This window comes from Saccostrea echinata, unplaced genomic scaffold (genome assembly GCF_033153115.1).
Source record: "Saccostrea echinata isolate AGI-Se365-2 ecotype Australia unplaced genomic scaffold, CSIRO_AGI_Sech_v1 ptg000028l, whole genome shotgun sequence".
Classification (NCBI taxonomy): Eukaryota; Metazoa; Mollusca; class Bivalvia; order Ostreida; family Ostreidae; genus Saccostrea; species Saccostrea echinata.
Window position 1 is genome coordinate 12,699,328 of NW_026889777.1, and position 26,387 is coordinate 12,725,714.

Consider the following 26,387-nt stretch of genomic DNA (forward strand, 5'->3'; position numbering starts at 1 on the left):
CTTTGGAGATACTATAGGTCCTCCAACAATCTGTAGGAATGTTACGGTTCCCTATTTATTCCCTTTACTTTGTGAAACACTTCTGTGGAAACACAATACAAGTTAAACAATACTCCCTGTAACATATTGGACTATAAAACGACGAATAATATGTTTAAATAATTGTATGTTTTATTTTATCATCCAATGTATATTTACCATGTTCATCATTGGGACGAGGTCGGTAATTAGCGTTACCCCGAAATTCCTCGACATCTTACATTCCCAAGTCACGCTCTAACTGTTTACGATTGCTTTTGTTTATGTTTACGAAGTTCATCAGCACAAGTCCCAAATGTACCAAACAGTAATTATCCGCGCTCTAGGGTGCGTGATTCCTTTCGTCGATCCGATCGGCATGGCAGCATATCAAAGCCTCTTTGCTATGACAAAGATGGCGGGTATTTTCACTTTGTCGTGACGTCAAGACAATCGAGCCCGATTCCTATATAAGCCAGCGCAGATCGATCGACTAGTCAGTTTGTAAGTTGACTTTTACAGCTCACATCTCCAGAATATCTGGGAGTGAAAGTCAATGGATAACTCATATTGAAAAATAATTCATTTATGGGAGCTGATGAATTTTGGGATAATATTTTATTTTTACTTTTAATAATTATATTGAATTGTTCTGTGGGAGAAAATTATTGGGAGGTGAAATAACTCTCCCATAACTATCAATTGTATTGTGATGGGACTCCCAGTATTTTGGGAAATACTTTTATACGTTTGTAAATTTATTTATAATTCCCTAAAACTTAATTCTCCCATTTGAGAATATTTTATTCCCATTTCTAATTGGGAGAGAAATAATATTTCTACGGGAGCAAGAAATAGGGATAATCATTCAAATAGATTATGCAAATTAAATACAACAACCAATAATAAATTTTTATACATTTTAATCCTGACTTAGAGTTCTTTTGTCCAATATACAGACTTGGGAGACCCACAAGTTACATAAGGGAGAAAACCCCTGAACGGCAACATTGGTGTCAGAAGTGGGATTCTTCAATTTTTATTCCCATTTATCTGATTGGACAAAAGACAATAATTATACAAATAATTTTTTTACATCATAAAGTAAAATAATACTCCCAAAAGAAATTCTTAAAAATGTCACGGGAGGATAGTCATTTAGATGATTCGGGAGAGATTATTTTTGATCCAAGATCCCAAGCAGAAGTAGAAAATTCATCCCATGAAGAACTCTTTCAAAATGAATCTTCACCAAAACAAACATCAGCTCCCAAGGGTTCTGAAAATATAAACGAACTATTGTTAAAAGCAGTTGAAAATATAAATAGGGAGGTTCTTTGCATGAAGCAAAATTTTGAAGAACAATTATCACAAATGAGACAAGAGTCCCATCAATTACAAGGGAGGTTATCATCGCTTGAAAATCATGGGAAAGCTATTGGTCTACATAAATATGGGAATCATTCTAGAAGTCCCAGTCAATCACCATTTCTAGGGGTTGCCAGGGAGAGATTTGAATCTTTCAGAAACCCAATGTCCCCAAATTCAAGGGTGAACAGAAATGACAATAGCCTACATTCTCCCAGTCAAGTGAAACCAACAGTCTCAATCAAACCACAAACATATGATGGGGTAGAAGATTTTGAAGATTACTTAGCTCAATTTCAAGTTTTGGTAGAGTTACATGGTTGGGATTACAGAACCAAGTCTTTGTATCTCGCCAGTAGTTTAACTGGGAATGCTAGGGCAATTCTAGGGGAGCTTAATGAAGCTCAGATTAGGGATTTTGACTCCCTTGTTAAGTTCTCAGTATGCGTTTTGGATCAGTGGAAAGGTCAGAGATGTATCGGGCAAGACTGAAAAATAAGATTAAGGGAGAAAATGAGTCCCTATCAAAATTAGCTCAGTCAATTAAGAAATTAATCAGACAATCCTACCCGACTGCTGATCCTAACCTTACAAACATTTTAGCTCTAGATCATTTTATAGATGCTCTCCCAGACCCAGATATGCGCCTTAGAATTCAGGAGGCAAGGCCTAAAGATATTGGGGAGGCTGAAATTTTAGCAATTAGATTAGAGACGCATAAAATGGCAGATGCCCACAGAGGAAAGCCAGTAAATGCTGTAACTTCAAACATAGACTCTCAAAACCCTTCCAACAATAAAAATGAAGATTTAATTATTTCTTTGCTAAAAGACATAAAAGACTCTTTGTCAGGTTTGAAAAATTCTGATCGGAAGTCCCAAAATTATGGGAGATCACGGGAAAACAGATTTTCAAACAATAGGCCCAGACAGTTCAACAACTGGGAACATGACAAATATGGGTCAAGAAATAGTTATGGAAATAGAACTAATCAGGGGAATCAATACTCCCAGAAGCCATCCCCTCATAGAAATGACTTTGGTTTTCAAAGACAGGGAAACCATCAAACGTCGAATTCATGGGGCAGAAATCGGCGAGAGTTGGGAACAAGCCCCAGAATAAACCATTAAGTAATTGTACAGGGGATGATCCGGTATAAAATAAGACTAGGAAAAATCAGAATTTAGAGATAGGGAGTAAACCTCAAAATGAACAAAGTCCCAAAAGTATTTTAGTGGGAGATGTTCAAGGAAATGAGGGAATTTTTATAGCTGGGAAAATAGAAAATATTCAAACAACAATATTGGTAGATACCAGATCAAGTGTGACTATTACAAGCCCCAAACTGTTTGATAAGATACAATTAGTAGAAAAATCAAGTGTTAAACCTTGTAGTGTGAAATTAAGATCAGCAAATGGAGATGACATCCCAGTTGTGGGAGAGTGTCTCCTTAAATTTAGCCTTAGAGATATTGATGTTTCCCACACAGTTATCATTGCAAATATTGAAAACAAATGTATTTTGGGAGTTGATTTTATGAAAAAGTTTTCGTGTAAGATTTGTTTGAAGAAAATGAGAATTGAAATTCAGGGAGAAGAAATCCCTTGTTTTAGTGATGAAAATAGTGTAGTTGATTCTTGTAGGGTTCGTTTGACAGAAGATTTAGTGATTCCCCCAAATCGTGAATTTATTGCCCCTGCTAGGATAGAAAGTCCCAATTTTCAGCGGGGTACTGCCATAGTGGAACCCTCAGAAAAATTTATGGGAAAACATGAAGTATTGATTTCAAAAACTTTGGTAGAAGTAGATGGGGAAAATGTCCCAGTATGTTATTTGAATTTAGGTGACAAAAGTTTAAAATTACACAAGGGTAGTGTAGTAGCCTCAATAGAAAGGGTTGAAGATATTGAGAATGGGGAAGTTGTGAAAAATGTAAGGGCTTATTGTAATGGGAATGACTCCCATATGCCCGATCATTTACAACAAATTTTAGATAGGGTTCATCCTAGTATTAGCTCTGAAGAGAAACAGAGACTAGCGAATCTTTTAAGGGAATTTGAAACAAGTTTCTCCCTTTCATCATCCGATATGGGTTCAACAGATTTAATAGAGCATAGAATAAATACGGGAAATGCACTCCTGATTAAGCAACCTCCTAGACGTATTCCTTTAGCTAAAATGACTGAAGCTAAGAAGGAAATAAATGATATGTTAGATAGGGGGGTAATAGAAACATCAGACAGTCCATGGAGTTCTCCCATAGTCCTTGTTAAGAAAAAGGATGGGACAATCCGGTTCTGTATAGACTATACAAAGTTAAATGATGTCACTATTAAGCATAGTTATCCCATTCCAAGAATTGATACAACATTAGATGCCTTGTCAGGTTCAAAATTGTTTTCTACCATAGATCTTAATAGTGGGTATTGGCAGGTTAAAATGTCACCTGAAGATAAACCCAAAACAGCTTTTTCTATACCAGGGGGAGGACATTGGCAGTTTTTAAACATGCCATTTGGTTTATGCAATGCGGGAGCAACTTTTGAAAGACTAATGGAAAGGGTCTTATCAAATCTTTCATGGAAAATATGTCTTGTTTATTTAGATGACATAATAATATTGTCTAAAACTATTGAAGAACATATTGACAATTTAAGACAAGTTTTTGGGCGACTGAGGGAGGCTAATTTAAAAATGAACCGAAAGAAATGTGTTCTCTTGCAAAAAGAAGTTCCCTTTCTGGGACATATTGTGAGTGAAAATGGGATAGCCACTGATCCCTCAAAGATTGACTCAGTCAACAATTGGCCCCTCCCTAGAAATGTTAAGGAAGTTAGAAGCTTCTTAGGTCTTTGTTCATACTATAGAAAATTTATATACAAGTTCTCAGATATGGCTAGGCCATTACATAAACTTACAGAAGCAAATAAGAAGTTTGTATGGGATAATGATTGCCGTGTAGCATTTGACAAGCTAAGGCGAGCATTAACTAGTTCTCCCATTCTTTCCTATCCTAATGAAGAAGGCTTATTTACTTTAGATACAGATGCCTCTAACATAGGTTTGGGAGCCGTTCTTTCCCAAGAGCAGGGGGGAGTAGAGAAAGTCATAAGTTATTACAGTAAGACATTTAGTGCAGCGGAACGCCGCTATTGCATCACTAGAAGGGAGCTATTAGCTATAGTGAATTCAATAAAGCACTTTCACCACTATTTATATGGGAAAACATTCAAAGTAAGAACAGATCATGGGTCCCTAACTTGGTTGTTGAATTTCAAAAATCCAGAGGGACAAATAGCACGTTGGTTTGAATTTTTGTCTTCATACAATTTCAAAATTGAATATCGAGCAGGTCGCACTCATAATAATGCGGACGCTTTGTCCCGCAGACCTTGTCTCAAGGGAGATCTAGACTGTAAGCATCGCAGTAAGGCAGAAGACAAATTTTCTTTCAATCAACATTTGCTAAATGAAACTCCCAAAGAAAACCAATGCCAAGTAGAAAGGGATATAATATCTGAAACTGAACATAATGATGTAAGTGATAGTCCCAACATTAATAGTGGTGTACCTGAAAACTGTGCTGTTACCACAAGGTCTAAGGGAACTCCCTCTGGGATAAGCCCTACACAACTTGAACAAACTAAAATACATCTGGGAAATGAAGAACCAGAAAATAGTATAAAAGTTTTACAAAGTAAAGACCCAGATCTAAGGGAAGTAATAAAATGGGTCAAAGCTAAACAGAAACCTCTCTGGGAAGACATATCCCATATGAGTGAAACATGTAAATATTACCGGGCAAGATTTGATTCTTTTCATTATATAGATGAAATATTGTATCATAAATGGGAAAGTGTGCAACCAAAATTTCAAACTGTTCTCCAAAAATTTATCATTGGGAAAGTTATGAAAGAAATACATTGTAATGTAACGGGCGGACATTTGGGTTTCAATAAAACTCTATCAAAGGCCCAAGATAAATATTTCTGGCACAAAATGTCCCAAGATATAAAGCATTTTTGTAAAAGCTGTGACAAATGCACAGCTAGAAAATCTCCTAATAAAATCCCAAAGGCCCAGTTACAAAAATACCTGGTTGGTGCTCCAATGGAAGGATGGGCAGTGGATATATTAGGTCCTTTACCAATGACTCACAGGAAAAATTCTTATCTTCTAGTTGTGGGAGACTACTTCACCAAATGGGTTGATGCTATCCCTATTAGAAATAAGAAATCAGTTACAGTAGCTCAGAAGTTAATCAATCATGTGGTCTCCATTTTTGGAGTCCCAATGCAAATTCACTCAGATCAAGGACAAACATTTGAATCTGATGTTTTCAAAGAAATGTGTAAAATACTGGCTATAGATAAAACCCGTACCACTCCCTACAGACCTCAGTCTGATGGGATGATAGAAAGGGCAAATAGAACAATTGAAAATATGCTTTCAGCATTTGTTAGCAAAAATCAAAAAGATTGGGATGACCTGATACCCTTACTCATGTTGGCATATCGATCATCTTCCCATGAAGCCACAGGGATAAGCCCATGTGAAATGGTGTTTGGGCGATCGGTCACACTCCCAGTAGATTTAGTGCTTGGTCGAGTTGATCCTGAAAAATATGAATCAAAATTAAGTTCTGAATATGCCCAAAATCTATCAGAAAAATTAAATAAAATACATGAATTTGCCCGAAATAAACAAAGCATATCTTTTGATGCTATGTTATGGGATTACAATGCAAAAATTCACCAAAATCAATATGACCCAGGAGATGCTGTATGGGTCTTTTTCCCAAATCAAAATATGGGACTCCATAAAAAGTTATCCCTTAAATGGAAGGGACCATACATTGTTTTACAAAGAATAAATGATGTTCTTTACAGAATAGGGAAAAATGCAAAACATAAGGGGGATATTATCCACCATAATAGATTAAAACCATATCTGGGAACAAATAAGCCCATGTGGTTTGAATCTAATGCATAGACTCCCTCCATCAAATTATCAATGGGATATTTGTACTACACAAATATATATTTCCCACGCTAAATATTTCTTACGGATAAAGCCATCCTTAGATGAATCCAGGAATGTATACCATATAAGAAGAAAAACCAAACTCTGACGTACAAAGCCTCCTATGGATAGTTTGTTCCAATATTCTGAAATAGACAATGCCGAGAAGTTTGTGAAGGAAGTGATATTACATATGATGAGGACATTAACTTCTGTATTATATTTATGTACATATCTAATACTTGTATTATTCTGTGATGCTATTGTTGTGAATGTTTCATATATTGATAACTTATCTGTTTGATCAAATATCTTGTTAACTGTTGAATGTTATGATGTACATATACTTATCAATTTATTGTCAATTATAGTATGCATTTTTAATGTAAGTCGTTTTTGTGCCAACAACTTAGGGAAACATAAAACTTGTACCCACCTTTTAATTTCCTGAACTGAAGTATAAAACCATTCGAGGACGAATGTTCTTCACATGGGAGGGGGCCGTGTTACGGTTCCCTATTTATTCCCTTTACTTTCAGTTTGGGAAACACTTCTGTGGAAATATAGTATAAGTTAAACAATACTCCCTGTAACATATTGGACTATAAAACGACGAATAATATGTTTAATTAATTGTATGTTTTATTTTATCATCCATTGTATATTTACCAGCATATCAAAGCCTCTTTGCTATGACAAAGATGGCGGGTATTTTCACTTTGTCGTGACGTCAAGACAATCGAGCCCGATGCCTATATAAGCCAGCGCAGATCGATCGACTAGTCAGTTTGTAAGTTGACTTTTACAGCTCACATCTCCAGAATATCTGGGAGTGAAAGTCAATGGATAACTCATATTGAAAAATAATTCATTTATGGGAGCTGATGAATTTTGGGATAATATTTTATTTTTACTTTTAATAATTATATTGAATTGTTCTGTGGGAGAAAATTATTGGGAGGTGAAATAACTCTCCCATAACTATCAATTGTATTGTGAAGGGACTCCCAGTATTTTGGGAAATACTTTTATACGTTTGTAAATTTATTTATAATTCCCTAAAACTTAATTCTCCCATTTGAGAATATTTTATTCCCATTTCTAATTGGGAGAGAAATAATATTTCTACGGGAGCAAGAAATAGGGATAATCATTCAAATAGATTATGCAAATTAAATACAACAACCAATAATAAATTTTTATACATTTTAATCCTGACTTAGAGTTCTTTTGTCCAATATACAGACTTGGGAGACCCACAAGTTGCATAAGGGAGAAAACCCCTGAACGGCAACAGGAACTCCGATGGAAACTAAATGTGTCCCTTTGAAAGTTTACCTGTTTTATATTCATATGAAGCAGTATATATTCAATAACTCCTTTCTGAGAAGAATAAAATTCTTTTTGTGGTCTTTAACTCAACATTTAGATATATCGACGATGTTTCATAAATTTACAATAGCTTGGCGTTAGGATTGGTCGTATAGAGCGTAGAAATGTCACATGTTTTGATGGTATTGATGTTTGAAAAGTTTTGAGATTTTACATTGTCGAAAAGTTCTTTTGAGTATTCTAAGGATCAAAATTTTATTTGCACCACTTCTTGAACATTTTATAAAACAAGCAACTGAAGTTTCTCCTTCACAAGTTTATATTTTGATGAGAAGGGATAGGGGCTTGGTTGAACATTTACGGGACAATATTTCAGATCATCATTTTTATTAGATTTAAGATTACTAAGAACCTCTCTATCTGTTGGCGTAGAAATGTCCATGTGTCAAAAAAGCCACTAAAAACTATTTAATTTTTTAAAGGGAACGAAGGATTCTATTTCAATTTCATTTCAACCTGTATTTCACTATTCTACAAATTAAGCTCATATTACCCTATATAATATCCCATCTTGCACAAAGAGGACAAAAGATTAATCTATACGTTTATTCAATCTTTTTTTTTTAAAATGTTCATAAACTAAATTATGTTTATATACTTCTGTGGTATATCTTTGTTGCAAAAGCACACAGAGAGCAAACATATCATTTTTGTTTGGATTCTTCCAAAGGTCATAAGTCATCAAGTGACCCAATCATATGGTGCAAATATCTACATATAAATGATACTAATTTTGTCAGTACTTTTACTTTTCCTTGCGATAATTTGCAAGTCTGCCAGAAAATATCAATGCATACATGCCACAAACATTTCGGTAACATATTACGAAGTCTATCAACGAAAATATTGGCACTCTCTACCATCGACTCATATATTATTCTCTGCCATTGGCTTGGGTATATCACAGTCATTAGCACGAAAAATAGTGATTACAATTGAATATCTGCTTGTCCATATACTTAAAGGTAGATATTTACCAAGTAGATCTATAACTATCACTAAAATTTGAAATAATCCTTGGAATGTCATGTACGAGGGCTGTTCGGAAATTATCGAGACATTGTGGATATTCCTCTTTCTAATGAACGTCTTTCGGTAAAAATTTGCATATATGTTTGACAGACACTTAGAATTAATAAAAGCAAGAAATATATTACAAACATTTTATTTCTTCTTTTTAATGGTATATTAATGTGTCACTGGTAGAGGTACCCGGCGCAGTCACGAAATCAGTTATTGAAAATATGCAACACCAACGTTAAAACTCCCGGTGGACCCATAGTAAGAGCGAAGATAATTCAAATTATGTATATAATTTTTCAATTTAATTTTGTCTTCATTTTGTGCAAATTTGTTAGAATTTCGATCAGAAATACGGAGACCATTAAAAAATTTCAGCACGGTATAGAAATCTGACAACGACGACAAACTGGATTTTGACGTCAAGGCGGCGCAGCAAGCATACCTAAAATTTTGTGTCGCGCTGTGGAGAACTCTTGTCCAGACTAAACAACCTGCTAAAACAATAACAATGCCATAAAACATGTCTAAAGGTTTGTTTTTTCATTGGTGTGTATTTTTTTCTTACAAATAATTCAACCAGAGTAAAAACAAAAGCTCCGTACGACCATCGATTATTACGGACTAAATAACGTTGACCCGCGTTGCATAAATCGGTACTGCGTGAGGCTAAGTCAACCTGTATATGACACTTCATTTATATTTTACACTGGGATATCAACAGCACACGTTTTATTTTATGTTTTTGAAGAATCGTTTAAGAAAGAGACAGTTCGATTTTTGGAATGTTATATGTGATAACATAGAAGGAAAGGATAAACACTTCCCGGTCGTTTCACATGCGAAAACATCTCCGGCTGACGTGACGTTAAAATGACGTAGCGTTGCTGCTCCAGGTCAATAGACATATGCATGTTTATAACTTCACCAAACCTTATTTAAATATCCTATAAATTAGAAATTTTGCACATTTGTTTCATTTGTTCTTTATAAAATGTTGACGAATTTTCATAAATTTATCTCTGTCCTTTGTGGAGTAAAAGTAAATGTCTCAATAATTTTCGAACAGCCCTCGTATTTTGATTACTTTACTTTGTTAACAAGGTCGTTATAACACAGATAAAATTTAGGTAATGCTGACTTAAAATGAGATTTTTGAAATCCCTGTATTATCAACTTATCTGTCAGTAGCCTGTCTTATTTTAAAAAATTATCGTATTCAGGACACTGCTTGTGTATTAAATAATTTGGGAGACATAAGTACCATATGTAGATGAAAGCGATATATTACTACATAAATAAGGGAAGTTAAAGATGGAAAAATAGAAGTAATCTAGCTTGTCATACAGTTTAGTTTTAGTTGTTCCTTATTGTCTCTAGTCAGTAGAACATTCAAATATGAAACATGTGGCAAAACTCTTGTAGTGCCTCATATTTCAATTTCACTAAACAATCTAATTAGGGAATTTGTGTCCCCCGCTAAAGGAAAAAAAAATAGTGGAAGACCTGAAAAAATAAAGATGGAGAAAGAAAAGTAACAAAGGTTACTTGTGTCTATAGATTTTCAGGTTCAATTTGACATGTATAGTTAATAAACATTAAAATAATTTTTTTACCCATGAAAGTTTTATTGCTTAAGGCTCAATGAAATGTAACTACATTGTTTCAAGTTCTTTAATGGCAAGAGAATTTGACATTGTAGAAACCCATAACTTCTTATGTAACTTTTCAAATACATGTATGTGATTGTGCCTTGTACAAGGTATACGTCTGGTTTGTGGTTGAATATGGAGAACAATTAACGTGTTCAACTACATGTACATGCATACATCAATATAACTTCTTTATTAAAGCATCATCCAAGATGCCAGATCATCTAATAGAATTAAATAAAAAAGTATGTCATTGAGAAATTCATATGGTCAATTCCATAAGATAAAAAATTGAACATTTTTATAAATTATGTTTCAATTTGTTTATCAATTAAACATGTTTAAGCAAGACATGAATTCAAGAAATTCAAATAAAAATAAATTACTGAAGCAGAAACAGTATATTGTGGTCATATATGTGAATCAGTTGTTTTCCCACTTTATGGAGCTATCAAGACCACTGGCTTTGTATGTTAAAAGCTTCTGGCAATAATCTGTCGATTTTTCCAGCTTTTTCAGTCGTACTTGAAGACAGTGGACTCCATGTCCCTCCTGGGAGGTTGTGGTGGGGGTACGGCCGCCATCACCTGTCTGGCATACGGGGAGTCGTGAAGGCCAGCTTCTCTCAATTTTGCCTCCAGTCGCATCCGAGGATCCTTAGTGATCTGATTTAAAAGAATCCGTACTTATGAAGAAATTAAGTGATAATTACTGGGCAATTCCAAGCATTAAAAATTAAAAGTGCATTAATTGATTTGAATTTTTCTTTGAGAACCTGTCTCTTCAAAAATAACATGGAATATGAAGTCATTAATAGGCCGTTTTTACATTATTTTTTTTTTAAACAATCTACCTGAAATCTTAAATTCTAGCACCTTCTAACCCTCAAAACAAATTTCATTGAACTTGCATAATTTTTCAATAACATGGAAATATCTTGTAAAAAAACAGATTTCGTTATTTTTGTTCAGTGCCGTAAAGTTCCCATTAAGATTTCGGGCATTTTTTTCATTCATTATATGTTTCAGACCAAAAATATTTTTCTATTTTTAAATCATTCTCCAATCCCAATGCTTTTTTAATCTAATGAAATTGTATCGACTGGCCATTGACCATAAGATGGTCTGTTACAACTTTACACAAGTTTCACTGCACCTCAGAAAATATAGCACACATATATATAACCATGCAGTTTCTGCATATCTCTCAATACCCTTTAAGCTATATACATATTCATTTGCATACTATGCATATTGTAAAAGGTAAGGAGCATATTAATTTATTATTATATGCAAATCTGTAAAATTATGTAACCTACCTGTTTAGAATGAAATGTGTTGATAGCAAACAATGGCTTATTGATGTTTACTTCTTCATCCTCCTCATTCTTAGCTTGCCATGCCTGCAAAGAACAATAACAGCAGGAACGTCATGTGTATTTTATTTTTTTTTTTCATTTTTTTCTCCTACAATTTATGACTGAAGAAAAGCACAAACAATAAGAGCAATTTACAGTTTATATAGACCTTTATGTTTTTACCTTAGTATCTGCCATCATTCTAACTGGGTCACTTTCAGCAATCACTCTGACCTACATGGATATGAAATACATCGATTGGATTAGTTTATATACAATTGAACTGTACAGCTGGAAACTATGATGACTACCAATCATCAAAGTATTTACTAGTCAACCTCCTTGTCCTTTTTAATTAGCAATGTTTAATGCCAGTAAACAGTGAGTTTCCACTCATTAAACTTTCCTTCAGTATAACACAGTTAATAGTTCTCATTGCAAAGGATACACAAAGAAAAATTCCACTGTTTACATTAATTGATCCCACGATATCAATTCAACTTTTTACTGATATGTCATTTTATACTTACATGTAATATTCAAAATATATGTAAATACAAAACACATGATCCACACATTATTTAGTATGGATTTGAAAAATAGATTTATGAATGATTTATCAGAATTTTTAATTATTGATTAAAAATTTAATTTATGATGAGATACTGAGATTAGTTTCATTGCTTTTAGTTTCTATTTAGTTGAGCATGGATCTAAGTGCTTACTTATATTGCAAAATCCCATATCAAAAAATAATACATTAAAGTATATTTTTAATATATTTTTAATACAATCATTTTCGTATTGTTTAAAATTAATACAGAAAAAATATATTATTTTTGTATCACCAACAAATAGGTAGATTATTTTTGTATTAAAATCTGACTTTGATTTTTTACAGGGTATTATTTTTGTATTTTTTGGGACTTAGATTATTTTCAGTATATCATTTTTGTATTTTTGTGGACTTAGTTTTTTTCAAGTGTATTTTTTCTGTATTAAAATTGAACTTAGTAATTTTACAGAAAATTACATACAGTTAATCTGTATTATTTTTGTATTAAAATTGAACTTAGTAATTTTACAGAAAATTACATACAGTTAGTTTGTATTATTTTTGTATTAAATTTGGACTTAATAATTTTTCAAAAAATACTATACAGTCAGTATGTATTTTTTTTATATTTATTTTGGACTTTAAGTGTTTTCTTTTACTGAAATTTGTATTTCTTTGAACTTAGGAAAATTTACAGAATGTCCTTGCAATAAGTCTGTTGGAATTAATATTTATAAAGGTTGCTTTTATACTATTTACATTTTTAATTGCTATTTAGAACAGAAAACTTCAGTAGTTTAAATTTGTTAACTAAACAATTTCATTTTTAAAACATGTCTTTACTAGGTGTGAAATTGTCATTTGGAAAGAGATAGATACGTCTGAGGGGACACCTGTGCTGTACATGATACTTGTAAACACGCGGTAAATTTTGAAGTTTCAGAGTTTCAGACTTTCTTTTTGTGTTGAAAAATTTACAGCGTGTTTACAACCGAGTGTTTACAACTATCGCCAACAGCACAGGTGGCCACCTGCAGGCTAACAATAGACGAGTACATGTTATACTACTCAAAGAAATAACATGATTTACCCGTGAAAACACATCCCAACCAAAACAAAAACAAACAACATGGAGAGTTCCACTAATTACAGTACCTACGATGTTTTCTTGACTATACAACTCAATTTAGTATACATTATATTTAATTCATTACGTATTACAATTACATGGAATAGAACTATTTAATTATCCGCTTTTAAAAAAAAAAATTAAATAAGAAATTATTACGAAAGAATTTCGTAAAATAATATAGAAAATGTTGTGAAATTGGTGTAAAGGATAGTTGTTAAACATTATTTCAATCTCTGGTACCGTATGTATGAGTTAAGTTGTCCGTCAAAAAGGCTATATATTATGTATCTCCCGCTCGTTTTGATCATTATATTTGAACTTTATGGTCTACTTCACAGGTCAACTTGAATATAAAAATGGCTGCTCTCAGCGGAAATGATGACCGGAAATAACGATGTTTCGTAATCGGTAAATTTCGTAAGGAATAAAAAATGATTCTGATGATTAAATTGAACATCGTTTTTTCTAACATAATTTTAGGTTTATTCAATTGATTCAAGATATTTAAAACCATGTAAATATGTTTTCTCTAACTGTTCCGATCTCAACATCGGTAATTTTCGTATATATGACACAATATGATTGGTCAGATTTTAAAACTCTTCCGTGCTGTTCTCTGATTGGTCAACAATATTTCACCCACTCCATTTTGAAAATTCTTCCCGGGACGTGTTGAGAAAGCTGGAGGTGATTTTGAATAAACTCTCATTTGCTCGCGAGTAAAATGGATCGAAAAACAGAAGTTCAGCATAATCATGGTACACAGGATCATATATATGAACCAAGGAAAGCAAATACATAAGGAGACTGACGTTTTTAAGGCATCATATCCGGACTTTTCTGGTGTAAACAACGACAGTTGCGGTAAGATTATGTATATTTTAGCACATTAAAGTTTCAGTTTTTTAAATAATAACTTAGTACAAAGATAGAGGAACAAAGACTGACTTTTTTACCCATTTTGTAGTATTGTAGAAAGATAAAATAGTACGGTTATTGGCCATGTGGGGAACAAGGGTTTTTGTGATAAATTCTGATTGGGGAGGGAGGGGTGGAAGATGGGGGTAATTTTCAAGCCTTTGGCTTCCTAGTTCTAATTCATTCCAATTTTTTCAAGTTAACCAGAGACGAATTATTTATTTTCCCTTCAAAAACTATTCTGTAATTTGTATAAACTCAAATTTTTTCGGGGGGGGGGGGTAGGTTGGGTTCGGGGGGGGGGGGGGGCAGTTTATTTAAATAACATTGGGGCACACATTTTGTTTACTCTTTCAACATTTTCAAGGACAGATTGTTTATTACAAATATTTTTTTAAAAATATTTTATAAATCAGCCCCCCCCCCCCTTTTCTCCAGATTGTCAAATCAATCGGTTGTCCCCTAAGAAACCCCAGATTAAAGAAAAGTAATTTCAATGGTACAATTGTATGGAATTTGGTGAACTCCGCTGGATCTTTTGGAATTTCAATTTATAATTATTGTTAATTTCAGTCAGCCGAACATTGAAGAAAAGCTGACAAGTCATGGAGGAGAAGATCCCTCTCAAGAAAGTATTGCAGGTGTGTGAACTAAACAAAATCTATATAGAATTATTTTGAATGTTAAAATGTGTGTTTTGTTGAGGTAATGGTTCATTAAATTTTATTATTATATCATTCTGTTCTATATTTCAAAGTGATGAAGTCAGATGAGATGACAGGTTGTGTGATTTGAAGATGGACTTCTGCAACAAAGTAAACACTCCTCTACCTTTTCCATACAAAAGAAACAGCAAAGCAGAGAGATCGAAACATTTGGTAAAAGTACAAAGAAAACAGGATTAGTTAAACTTGTGAAAAATATCAAGACTATTGAAGAGCAGATTATATGTAAAAAGAAAGATCAAGACTACAATTGGTAGCTGAATCAGTAGCCTAGCCACATTAATTACTTTTTAATTAGCTATTTGTACATTTAAGGTAATCTGACTGAGTTACTAAAATTGTTATTTAACAAATATTTCAAATAAATAAAAGATTTTTGAATAACAATCAGTAGATGCTATTAAGAACCTCAATCTCCAACCCCTTTTCTTCAAATAACAATTTTTGCCCATGATCATTTTAGTAGTTTTTAAAACTCTGTTTTGTATTATTTTAAGCATTTAAATGTATTTTTTGTCTATCATTCTTGTACTTTTTTGATATTTTTGAAATACAATCCTTCATGCTGATAAAAATACAAAAACAATACATATTAATACAAAATTAATACATTCTATATTTTTTTCATACTTTTTCGTGTACTGTATTATTTTCATATTTTATATCTTTTTTGTATTTTTAATTGTTCCAGATGAAAAAATACAAAAATAATATATATGATACAAAATTAATATATTCTATATTTTTTTTGTATTTTAATTCTTAAAGGTGAAAAAATACAAAAATAATATATGCTAATACAAAATTAATACATTCTGTATTTTTTCTATACTTTTCTATGGACTGTATTATTTTTATACTTTGGAGAGGAAAATAGAGAAATAATACAAAAGTACAAAAACAATACGTTTTTACAGGTCAAGTGTATCATTTCTGTATTATTTCGAAAAAATAAAGTATATTAAAAATATATTTTTCTGTGTTTGGCTTTTAAAAAGTCTATTATTTTTGACCTAAATTGGAACCAAGATTTAGAGGGTTCCAAATTTGGTCATTAAAAATATACTTTTTTTGTATTATTTTAGTATTTTTTTCTTGTATTATTTTTGTATTCATTTTCGATATGGGATGTCATAGATTAATGCACTTGTTTGCTTTTTCTGTGGCATGCACATATATATGCTTCATCAAAATGAACATAAACCCTCTCCTTATTCAATATAAACCCTCTCCTTATTCAGTAAAACTCATGGTGCATGTTTTCATCTATCATGCCTACCTGTTCCCTCAGGGCTTCCAGTCTTCTTTCTTTCTCTATCTCTTCTTCTGCTTTTTGTTCTTCTTTTATCTTTCTTTCCTCTATCTTTTTGTCCAACTGCTCTTTACGATACTCTATTCTGGAAAAAAAGTCACATTTCAAGATAAGTGTATAGACAATCAAAGAAAGCTTCATAGGTTTTAAGACAGTTATATAAAAAATTGATATTGTCTTTTGAATGAATATGATTATTGAAAATGACAAAATTTGACAGGTGTTCGAAATTACTCATGCAGATTACAATGGGGAAATATTTTGAATATCTCTTGTACACAGGAATACTTTAATTACCTCTCTTTGTACACAGGAATACTTTGATTACCTCTCTTTGCACACAGGAATACTTTAATTACCTCTCTTTGTACTCATGAATACTTTGATTACCTCTCTTTGTATACAGGAATATTTTGATTACCTCTCTTTGTACACAGGAATACTTTAATTATCTCTCTTTGTACACAGGAATACTTTAATTACCTCTCTTTGTACACAGGAATACTTTAATTACCTCTCTTTGTCAATTACAGCTTGTTCCTCCATTCGTCTCCTCAGCTCTTCCATCCTCTCCTGGTCTCGTAAATCTTGTTGTCTTCTTTTCTCCAATTTTTCAGTAGCAAACTTTTGAATCTGTAATGAAATAAAGAAGTGTAAGTTTTTCCATGGAATAAAAACATTTTCATTCAGAGGCCATGAATACAAGCATTTTAAAAGAGTACTGCATAAGCAATACTAGTCCCCTACTACACTGTAGCAAGTGTAATCTGGTTCCCAATATAAATTAAAAAGGCCATAATTCCATTAAAAAAATCATCAATTTTTGATCTGAAACCCAGACTGACAGACAGAGGGAAAGAAAGACAGACAGCTAGACAGACAGACAGACATAGAGGAAATTTTAACCTATAGTCCCTTCAGTTATGCCGATAGGGGACTAATAACAAGGAAAACAATTGAAGAAATTTACATTATCACCATAACATGTGTAGAGGCATTATAACTCATTCTTTTTACGAAGTATCTTATCTAAAAACCTCTATATGAGTCTCTGCTGATTGAGAATCCCTTCCCTACCCCTTGAACCCTTTATAACAGACCTGATCTTTTTCATGAGCTCGTCTTTTCTTCTCTCTTTCCATCTCAAGTCTGAGTTCCTCCTGAACTTCTTCTCTCTTTCTCTCATCAATCTTCTGTTGTAACATCATGGCTTCCATTTTCTGTTCTCTCCACTGTCTGATCTGATGAAAAAATCAATCAATCATTGATTAATTGTTCAGTTTTTATCAGGTACATTTATAATGTTAAAGATTTTTTGCTTTTCCTTTAATATTAAGCAGTACTCATATTTCCTCATTTTTTTCTTTTACTGATATCATGAAAGATAAGATTTCCTATTTCCAAATAAAAACATTTTCATCATCCATTTACCTTCTCGTAAAGTTCGTCTCGGATCTTTTTCTGCTGTCGGTTGTACTCGGCTTTTACTTCCGCCAGCTCTTTAGCAATCTCCACCTCAATAAATGTACTGCGAGCTTTATTAAGGAGCTCGGCTCGACCCTTCCTCCATGCTACCACCAGTGCTCGCTTACGCTCATGAAAATACTTGTTTGCCTCACACCATTCCTCATGTGCAACCTATAATTATCATATAAATACACAGGGAATGGTTCATGCTGATTGAATGTTTTATTGAGTTTGTGTAATAGCAGTCTTTTCTACCAAAACTTATGTCATATAACATAAATTTATGAGTACATTACTATATTACAAATAATTTCTTGGTAAATTAAAAATAATTTAACGAGGAATGTCACATAAGAAGAAAGTCTCTTTTTTAAATAAAAATTTTTGTGATCATTTCTACTGTTTAGTAAAGAATTTATTAAATACATGTTAGTTCTAACGTTACTAATGAATGAAGTGTACGTTTCTAGTACATTTTTACTAAGGTTTCTAGTACAACTGTAATTGAGACAACCTACGAGCTCATGCCTGGCTTTGTGTGGTAGGTGGCGCCTCAGTCTGTCTAGGATCAGCTTTCTCCTGTTATTGAGTTCCCTAGGATATTGTTCGTAATTTGCCAAAAAACAGAAATGATCCTCATCACTCCAGCCCCCATGTAGACCTTTACTGTAGACAACAAAATTCATTTCAGGAATATATGGAAAGTGAAAGTAATCATGAAAATAACTGTGTTTCCCCCCTTTTTTTACATCCTGAAGCATTATCCTTTGTCACATAAAAATACTGTATGGGGGGAAATAACTCTAACTTGAAGATAATTTTCAATAAATTAGCATACATGTAGGTCAGGAATTCAAGAAACAGTTAATAATATGTATTCTTTAAAACTTCATTCATATACAGTAAGCATTCAAAGACTGAATTCTTAATTTAAACCTTATGTCAAAGAAAAATAAGTAAAATTGTTCACCTGCATATTTAAAAGTTATATAGCATTTCTATCTATCAAGCTTTTACTTAATGAAATGAACAGCCTAGTAATAATGGTTATGTTTTGTCTATCTAAAATAATATCCTAATACCTTAATATCTTGGAATGTTCATCTTCTAGGAAGTGAAGTCTCTCTCTGAATTTCTGATCAATAATAATGAATTCTTGTAACACTGTGACCTTGAGTTCATCATCTGAACATTCAAGGTCAAATGCTTCTTCAGGAATCCCCTCTGCAAAGTCAATGTGAGGTGTCTCTGATCCACCATGAGTTATTTCCCACAGAAATCCTTAAAGGAAAAGAAGTACTACATTTAATAAATTAATATAGAATCTCCAAACATAACACAGATCATCTCCAAAACTTTAATTGTTTTAGCTGATTTAAGGTCTCAATGATTTTACTGAGTTGATCTAAATTAGAACAATTTTGTATCTGATTGTACCTTTCCTCAACACACTCCTACCACTACCAAACAATGTAAACTAAATTAGGTCTGTTTCTGATTATAAAAGTCGTTTTAACCCCCCACCCCACCCCTAATCTGAACCCCCACCTTCCAAAAGGTGAGTTGAACATGGTCTACTGTATTTGTACATGTACCTGACTGTTGCTTCATTCAATCCCAAGAGATTAACATAAAGTGGTAACTATCCCACCCAGTCTAGAACAGCATGAGCTAAAAGTTGCCCCAAATCTTCAGAAAAGGTGCACTTACACTGACTCAAATGTCCCTTACCCTTCCTGTAAGACAAGTTGATCTAATTCTGGATTACTTCATACCTGTTTGTAGTTCCCCCTCCAGACATTTTTGTTCATTGTACAGCTGCTGTAGGACACTGTTCTGTTGACCTTTGACATGGTTTATCGTTTGGCGGATCTCAGCATGCTTCTCCACCACTTCTGGATCCCCCAACCTGATTCCTTCGTGGTTGTCCTGTATCCAAAACTGTAAGTCTTCCCTGTTGTACAGGTTACACTTGATTTCAGTAGGTATTTAAAGTCAGGAATCCAATCATCAAAAGTGTTATCATAAGAATTAGGCTCATTATAGAAATAATACACTTATAAGTCTTCATAAAGAACCCCACCTCCCATCCCCTTCAAAACTCTGTGATAAATGTTGATTCTCTAAAAATATAGTTTTAGGATTCATTATACTTTAAGTTACATATTTCCTTTTTCAATTCAAATACCAATAAAATTAAGTATTGTGTACAGTTATCACTTTTTGTGTAATTATTGACGTCCAACAAAACAAAACTTTTGGGGCTTGTTATCCCCCCCCCCCCCCCCCCCCCACCACCACCACAATTTGAATATACATATGTAGTCTTTCATCAGACATTGATTTTCTGATCCCACCCCTAGAGTGTCAAAGAATGTGATACTTCTTTCTAAATTCACTGAAAATCTCATTTCACAGTTGATTTTATGTGTATTTTACATTGTTTTTCACTGCCTGTTTGTATTATAAAGGGGTATTGACATCAATGTCATTTTACTTGACACTTTTAAAAGATATTACTTTTTTCAAGAAGATGGCACCTCCACACTCATACAACAAGCATTACTGATATTATACCTTAAATTCCACACTGGTTCACAGGTATTCTGCTTAAACTTAACAAACTCCTCATCTAAAGATGATTCAAAGAGATCAAAGTGTTCAAAAATTCGGCAGCAACCACTTCCTTCTGTGGCGTTCTGTCGGCGGTGACTCTCAACTTCTGATTGAATCCGCTTACGTAAGTTGTTCAGCCTCATAAATTCCTTCTGCCAGACTAGTTTGTGTTGTTTTAAGAGAAGGTTTTCTTTACTCTGTTTAGACATTTGTTCAATTTTCTTCACTTTAAGTAGACTCTTCTGTGCTGCAAATTTTTTCTCTGTTGCCATAAGTTTGAGTTTTTCATAATCTACAGGTAGGTACTTGTTACTCCGGATTCCATTGTTTGCTCTTAGTTGTAATTTATCTGCGGAAACCAAGAACGATAAACATATGTACATACATATTGCATGTTCTACAAGACAGACATCAAATCTAATTGTGATACATGTATTCAGTACTCTCTTATAACGTAAAATGAAAAATTATTATCATTATTATTTTTTGACATACTGTAGAATCATCAATGTTTGAGGGGACCAATGTTCGTGGATTTCGTGGGTCACCCTTATCCACGAATTTACATCCCCACGAACAATTATTTTGTCAACATATTTATACATAGAATCTTCTGTTTATACGAGTGACCCCAAAAAACTACATTCCCACAAACCAATAAAATTGCTTGGCTATGAACCTTGACCCCCACAAATTAAAATGATTCCACAGTATTAATTTCATTAACTTAAATATGCTAAATATATACACACTCTCCCAGTAGGCAATAAAGAATCATCTATAAATAATTAAAGCTCTGACCTGAATCATCAGATGTGTACTTGGTCATAAATGGTTTGATGTCCATAGTTCTGTTTGGCCAGCTTGGATTGCTCATGTTTTAAATATAAATAATTTCAACCCTAAAACAAAGAAAACATTTATAAGAAGTCATAGCACAAATGCAGCATTTCATTTACTGAAGTTAAACATATTGCTTATATTTTACTCTGGGCCATAAAAATCTAAATCCTGTGCCTCTCTTAATAATTGAAAGTGGTTTTTTTTTCCTTTTTACATTAAATTTAGTTTCTTAAGTTGTGTTCCTTTAAAGTACAAATAAAAAGTACCTGCTTCAGTTAACGTTATTTAAAAATTCCTCCAAGAACAAGCCAGTATGAAAAATGACTGCAAGTTCACTGCATTTTGTAACTTAAATGATGCACAAACAATATTTCAATTTTAATTTGACTGAAAGATTTACACATGAATTTATCCAAAAATGTGGTTATAGGATGAAAATCTTTACGAGGGTGCCAGATATAAAAGGTGTCTTTATTTCCAGGAAAAAGTGTTGGTTATTTTTTTTTACTTTTTATCATCTCAAATTATTATATGAGTAACAGGAAAGGAGAGAATGTTTGACTGGACTGAGAATTGAAATGGGGGTCCTTGCATCACAAGTCAGATGCTCTACCAACTGAGCTACCCAGGCCAGTATCCATGTCCTAAACCATTGTATTCTTCCCTCCTTAATTTGCCTTCACCTCCAAAAACACAACCCATGTTCTTTTTGCCCCTGGTAGGACTTTCACCTACAAGACCAGGGGTTTCAACAGCACCAATTATGTAACAGGAAAGGAGAAAATGTATGGCTGGAACGGGAATCGAACCCGGGAGTGGACCCCAGCATAACTAGTCCTAGGCCGATATCCACGCTTCAAATCATTACATACATTGTATTAATCTCGGTGGAGATTCGGCTGGGCTAGATATTTGGTCTGACGCCCACCGGTGGGCGTCAGACCAAATATCTAGCCCAGCCAAATCTCCACCGAGATTAACATTGTATGTACATGTACATGGGTAGGGCTTGATTAATAAACAGCGTAATGGGGTGGTGGAGAGCAGTAAATCCGGGGTATTTCCTTTGAATATTTGTTGACGTAACTAAGATCAGATATAGCTAAAATCTTTAGTAGGAAAAATGGCTTGATTTAGAAATGCATAACCATGATAACTGCAAATATGTTACTTGAATGCAATACAATTTACTTTAACCATGTTAACCCGAAAACATACATCGATAAGAAATACTTTTAACGCATATAAATGTAGTACACTCATTGAACTGACTTACGGTCATCGTAAAATGATGAAATACTAACTGATTTATACAGTAAAATGACAAAATTCCTCAGATCTTTTGTTGATGTTTACCCTCTCAACGTCATTTTATATATTGTGAATCTCGATCCCGACCTTTATTACGCAGTCATTTGTAGGCCGTCTAAAAACAAATTTATAATATATACTGTAAAGAAATAAACGTTTGATGTTACATAAATCATGATCATCCTAAAAATCCTTTTCCTTTTTGGTTATAGTTTTAAGGATCTTTTACATGTATGAATTCGTTTATTCCTTTTTAATTAAATCCTTTTTCTAACACAAATGTTACATGTATAAGTCTTAGCCTACGGGCTATTGTAACTGTGTAATGTCAATTAATACTAAAGGAATAAATAAACACCCAAATAATAACAGTATATACGAAAATTGGAAGGTTTTGTGGGGTGGGGGTAGGGGGGATGGGGGGTTAATTTTAAATTATATGATCCAATGAAGTTTGAAGTCATTTATTTGAAACGGACATGAAAATAGGTAAAAAGTACAAAACTGAACAAGATAATTTTAAGAGATATCAATTAAATTTTCTCTAAACTCGCTTGTGTGCAAATTATTCATAATTATGAAATTAAACTGGCAACGATCTGGGATCTCTCGCAATGGTATTGCATGCTACTTACACATAAGAACTAAAGTTAATAGAAGAATTAAAGTACAACATAAGTATGAAAAAATATGTATTTTTTCTCAGATACTTGGATAAACCTTAATTATTTTTATTGTGGATCTGTCATCAATAGCCAACTAGAAAATTCACAAGGATGTTTCATTCATATGCCTGATAACATGTTTTAAGTTTTGTAATGTTTCCTATACATAAACATGTAATAAGAAACTTCAAGATTTTTAGCGAATACATTTTTATAAATAAAACAAATTCAGATGATAACGTAAACTCAATTTTTACAGGACGAAAAAGGGAACAGCTGGTAACACTACTTTTCATGCGAAGTTCACAAGCCAGACTGAGCAATCTCCGCGATGTATCTTGTAATCACAGGTATATACCTTCGTAAAATGATATCCGCCACTTGCGTGGTTTTCAAATGGATTTTTTAAAAATAATAATAATAATAATAATTTAATATCTAACAGAAAAATTAAAAAATAAAACCTTCCACTATCAACTTTAGTTATTTTGATGACCCCCAAAAAATGCATGCAAGATGAGAATTTCAACTGTACATTATGTCCGTTGTGCTTCATTCCCCCGGATATTATCTGACACATCGCCACTGTCAGCACCAGAAGTTTGACAGTTGCAAAATTTTTTCTAATTTATGTTTCGTTATGGTGGGAATGGAAATAACAATTAGCATACCTAGTGATGTCCATTAATGGTTTACACACGTTCAGCGCGATTTTGACACCTGCTAAATGTGCATTAACATTAGTGTCGTCTAATTCAGTGTACATTTATTTCTTGAATAAATTTATCTGTCAGCATCACCGGTCATTTTTCTTTAAAATTGGTCATATAAAATGTACTCATATGAATTTAGGGAATTTAAACTACATATTAATTGTTTAACTACACATTCTCTTTAAAACATGACAAATTAAAAAATAATATATATGATTTCTCTGGGCGCGAAAGTCCTACAGTGAATAAAGGAATAAACCTTTATCCTATTATTATTAAAAATAGACGGAGGTACGTGAAAACAGGGTTACTTCGCTTTATTCTTTCTAATATACCTAAGGCATAATATGAAGCGTCTGTTTCATTTCTCTTTGATTAAAAGATATTTGAGGGTAAGTTTTGCTGATTTTAACGAAGAAACTCTGGAATGAATAAATCCGGAATTGATCAAAGTTATCACAGAAGATGGGCCTATAGACATAGAAAAAGTTTAATTTTGTAGAAGAGAGAAAAATGAAAGAAACGCATGCTCCTGGCAATACAGTCGACTTAACGGGAATTAATAAATAAAAATCGATCTGAGTTACGTCACCTCAAATTTCACCGGTACAATAACGCGCCTTGCATTGATATCTTTTTAATTGGGAATATACTACGCTAGTTGTGAAAGCCATAAATCACGAAAATTTCACTTCGTTTCGGGGGATTTTGTTTGAACATTTCTTGAAATTATTGACTGGGTATTAAAGAAGTTAACTGACTTTTGGATTTCCTTCTCTTCCTCGGCTCGCACCTGTCTTTTCCGGTCAAGGGAGACGGTGGCCCGCTCATGTTTCTGCCAAAAACTGCAGGCGAAATAATTAATTTTTCTCCTGGAACAGAAAATTGTTAAAATTGATTTATGTTTTTGAATCCACAAATGGCAGGATAATCCTCAAGAAAAACTATTTTTTTAAAAAATGTTTTGTCTTCTCTTATGCCTGCTTGTAATTTTCAATTCTCTCTTTTGGTCACGTTTTCAAAATATCAGCCTGTTTCCTTCACATTTTAAGAGAGAGAGAGAGATAGAGAGAGAGAGAGTCTCTCCCCTTAAGGCGGGGATAAATTTTACCAATCGTGCATGGAGTCTGATGATGTTCTGTTATAGGGTAGTTTTGTTTTGGAATATAACACTTATTAGTGTGAGTTTCTTTTGGAGAGTTACATGTAGGAATGCTGAATGCATTTACGTGTATGTTTAAAAAAAACTACATTTAAAATTTTGCAATAAATGACAGATAAAAATAGATGAAACGGTAGCAAAAATGACACAAATAATGTAAAAATCTGCAATAAATTTATTAACTATTAAACTTCAGAATTTTCTCAAATGAAATATTCATAAGTATATCAGAATTATTTAGGCTAATGGTAATTTAAAGATTTTGCACGAGAAAATCCTTTCTGAGTATTTGCATTTCTTTTCTGGTTGAAATCACGTTATTTTGAGAGTGCAATTCGACCACACCACGGAACTAGGGAAAAATTAACCCCTCTAATGCCCTATTGAGTGCCAAACTAAGCGTATATAACGCGGGGGAACCTACAAGAGGATTACGCTTTAATCCCCAAGGTTCAAAGATTGAAAGTCAGCCATTTCAATCACTTCGAACGCTAGTTCAACTTTCTTATTGTGTTCTATGATTTTCTGTACTTGTCAAAATTTCACAATTTCCCTTGTGAATAAAGTTTATTTTTCGTAAGTTACAAGGATTTTTTTCTCTCTAAATTTTTGCAATAACTGTTCAATGTGTTTCCTAATTCGACACGCTCTTGACACACAAATTCAATTATCTGCAGAAAATACATACAAATGTGAAAAAGACTCAATTTTACAGCAACGGAAATGTAAAAATTAAGTTTAAAAACCGTTATTAAAGTGCCCTGTCCCAGGTGTACATGTAAATAATTATCAGAATACGAGAGAGAGAGAGAGAGAGAGAGAGTTGATGGTGGTTAATTTTGCTTTGATTGATGCACACGATGCATATGCAAAAATAATATCAATCTTCTTTAAACGAAATTGAATGTATTTTTATTAAATATTTCCACATTTCACGGGAGATGACTGGTTTCTTTTTAATGAAAGGGTCTACGAACTTGTGAAATTACATATACATGTATCTAAGAACATGCATGTGTGCATCAGTTTTGCATAAGCGAATTCAATACATGTACACGCAAAAAAGATAAGCAACTATTCGAAATGATTTGAGAAAATTGCATTATATGTGTACAGTACTGAGTATATGGCCACAAG

The 26,387-nt window shown here is 33.1% G+C and overlaps 1 protein-coding gene and 1 long non-coding RNA gene across 5 annotated transcripts; both read right to left on the reverse strand.

Moving 5' to 3' along the window:
- Positions 1 to 952: 952 nt before the first annotated feature.
- Positions 953 to 6,926, reverse strand: LOC133193770 (uncharacterized). 3 transcript variants are annotated; one of them, XR_009722007.1, is made up of 4 exons: positions 6,846 to 6,926; positions 5,889 to 6,002; positions 5,483 to 5,606; positions 953 to 1,297 (listed from the first exon to the last, which is right to left on the reverse strand). It is a non-coding gene; the product is annotated as an uncharacterized LOC133193770 (long non-coding RNA). The 3 variants fall into 3 exon arrangements; XR_009722006.1 differs by having other exon boundaries at positions 5,876 to 6,002; XR_009722008.1 differs by lacking the exon at positions 6,846 to 6,926 and adding an exon at positions 6,454 to 6,536 and having other exon boundaries at positions 5,876 to 6,002.
- Positions 6,927 to 10,773: 3,847 nt separating this feature from the next.
- Positions 10,774 to 22,743, reverse strand: LOC133193771 (coiled-coil domain-containing protein 148-like). 2 transcript variants are annotated; one of them, XM_061329701.1, is made up of 13 exons: positions 22,676 to 22,743; positions 21,358 to 21,458; positions 20,518 to 20,905; positions 19,716 to 19,894; positions 19,023 to 19,221; positions 18,459 to 18,606; positions 17,905 to 18,111; positions 17,574 to 17,714; positions 16,988 to 17,106; positions 16,441 to 16,558; positions 12,014 to 12,064; positions 11,792 to 11,875; positions 10,774 to 11,138 (listed from the first exon to the last, which is right to left on the reverse strand). In XM_061329701.1, exons 2-13 carry the CDS (start codon positions 21,431 to 21,433, stop codon positions 10,989 to 10,991), a joined length of 1,860 nt encoding a protein of 619 aa, XP_061185685.1. In that variant the 5' UTR covers positions 21,434 to 21,458; positions 22,676 to 22,743; the 3' UTR covers positions 10,774 to 10,988. The 2 variants fall into 2 exon arrangements, with proteins under 2 accessions (XP_061185685.1, XP_061185684.1); XM_061329700.1 differs by having other exon boundaries at positions 10,775 to 11,138; positions 22,704 to 22,743.
- Between the last annotated feature and the right edge of the window lie 3,644 nt (positions 22,744 to 26,387).

Coding starts and splice junctions, on each gene's coding strand:
- LOC133193771 (XM_061329701.1), bottom strand. CDS start 21,433: ATGAGCAATCCAAGCTGGCCAAACAGAACTATGGACATCAAACCATTT. Junction 19,222..19,715: donor GGAGGGGGAACTACAAACAG/GTATGAAGTAAT, acceptor TTTTCCTTTAAG/GATTTCTGTGGGAAATAACT. Junction 18,607..19,022: donor GAACATTCCAAGATATTAAG/GTATTAGGATAT, acceptor TGTTGTCTACAG/TAAAGGTCTACATGGGGGCT.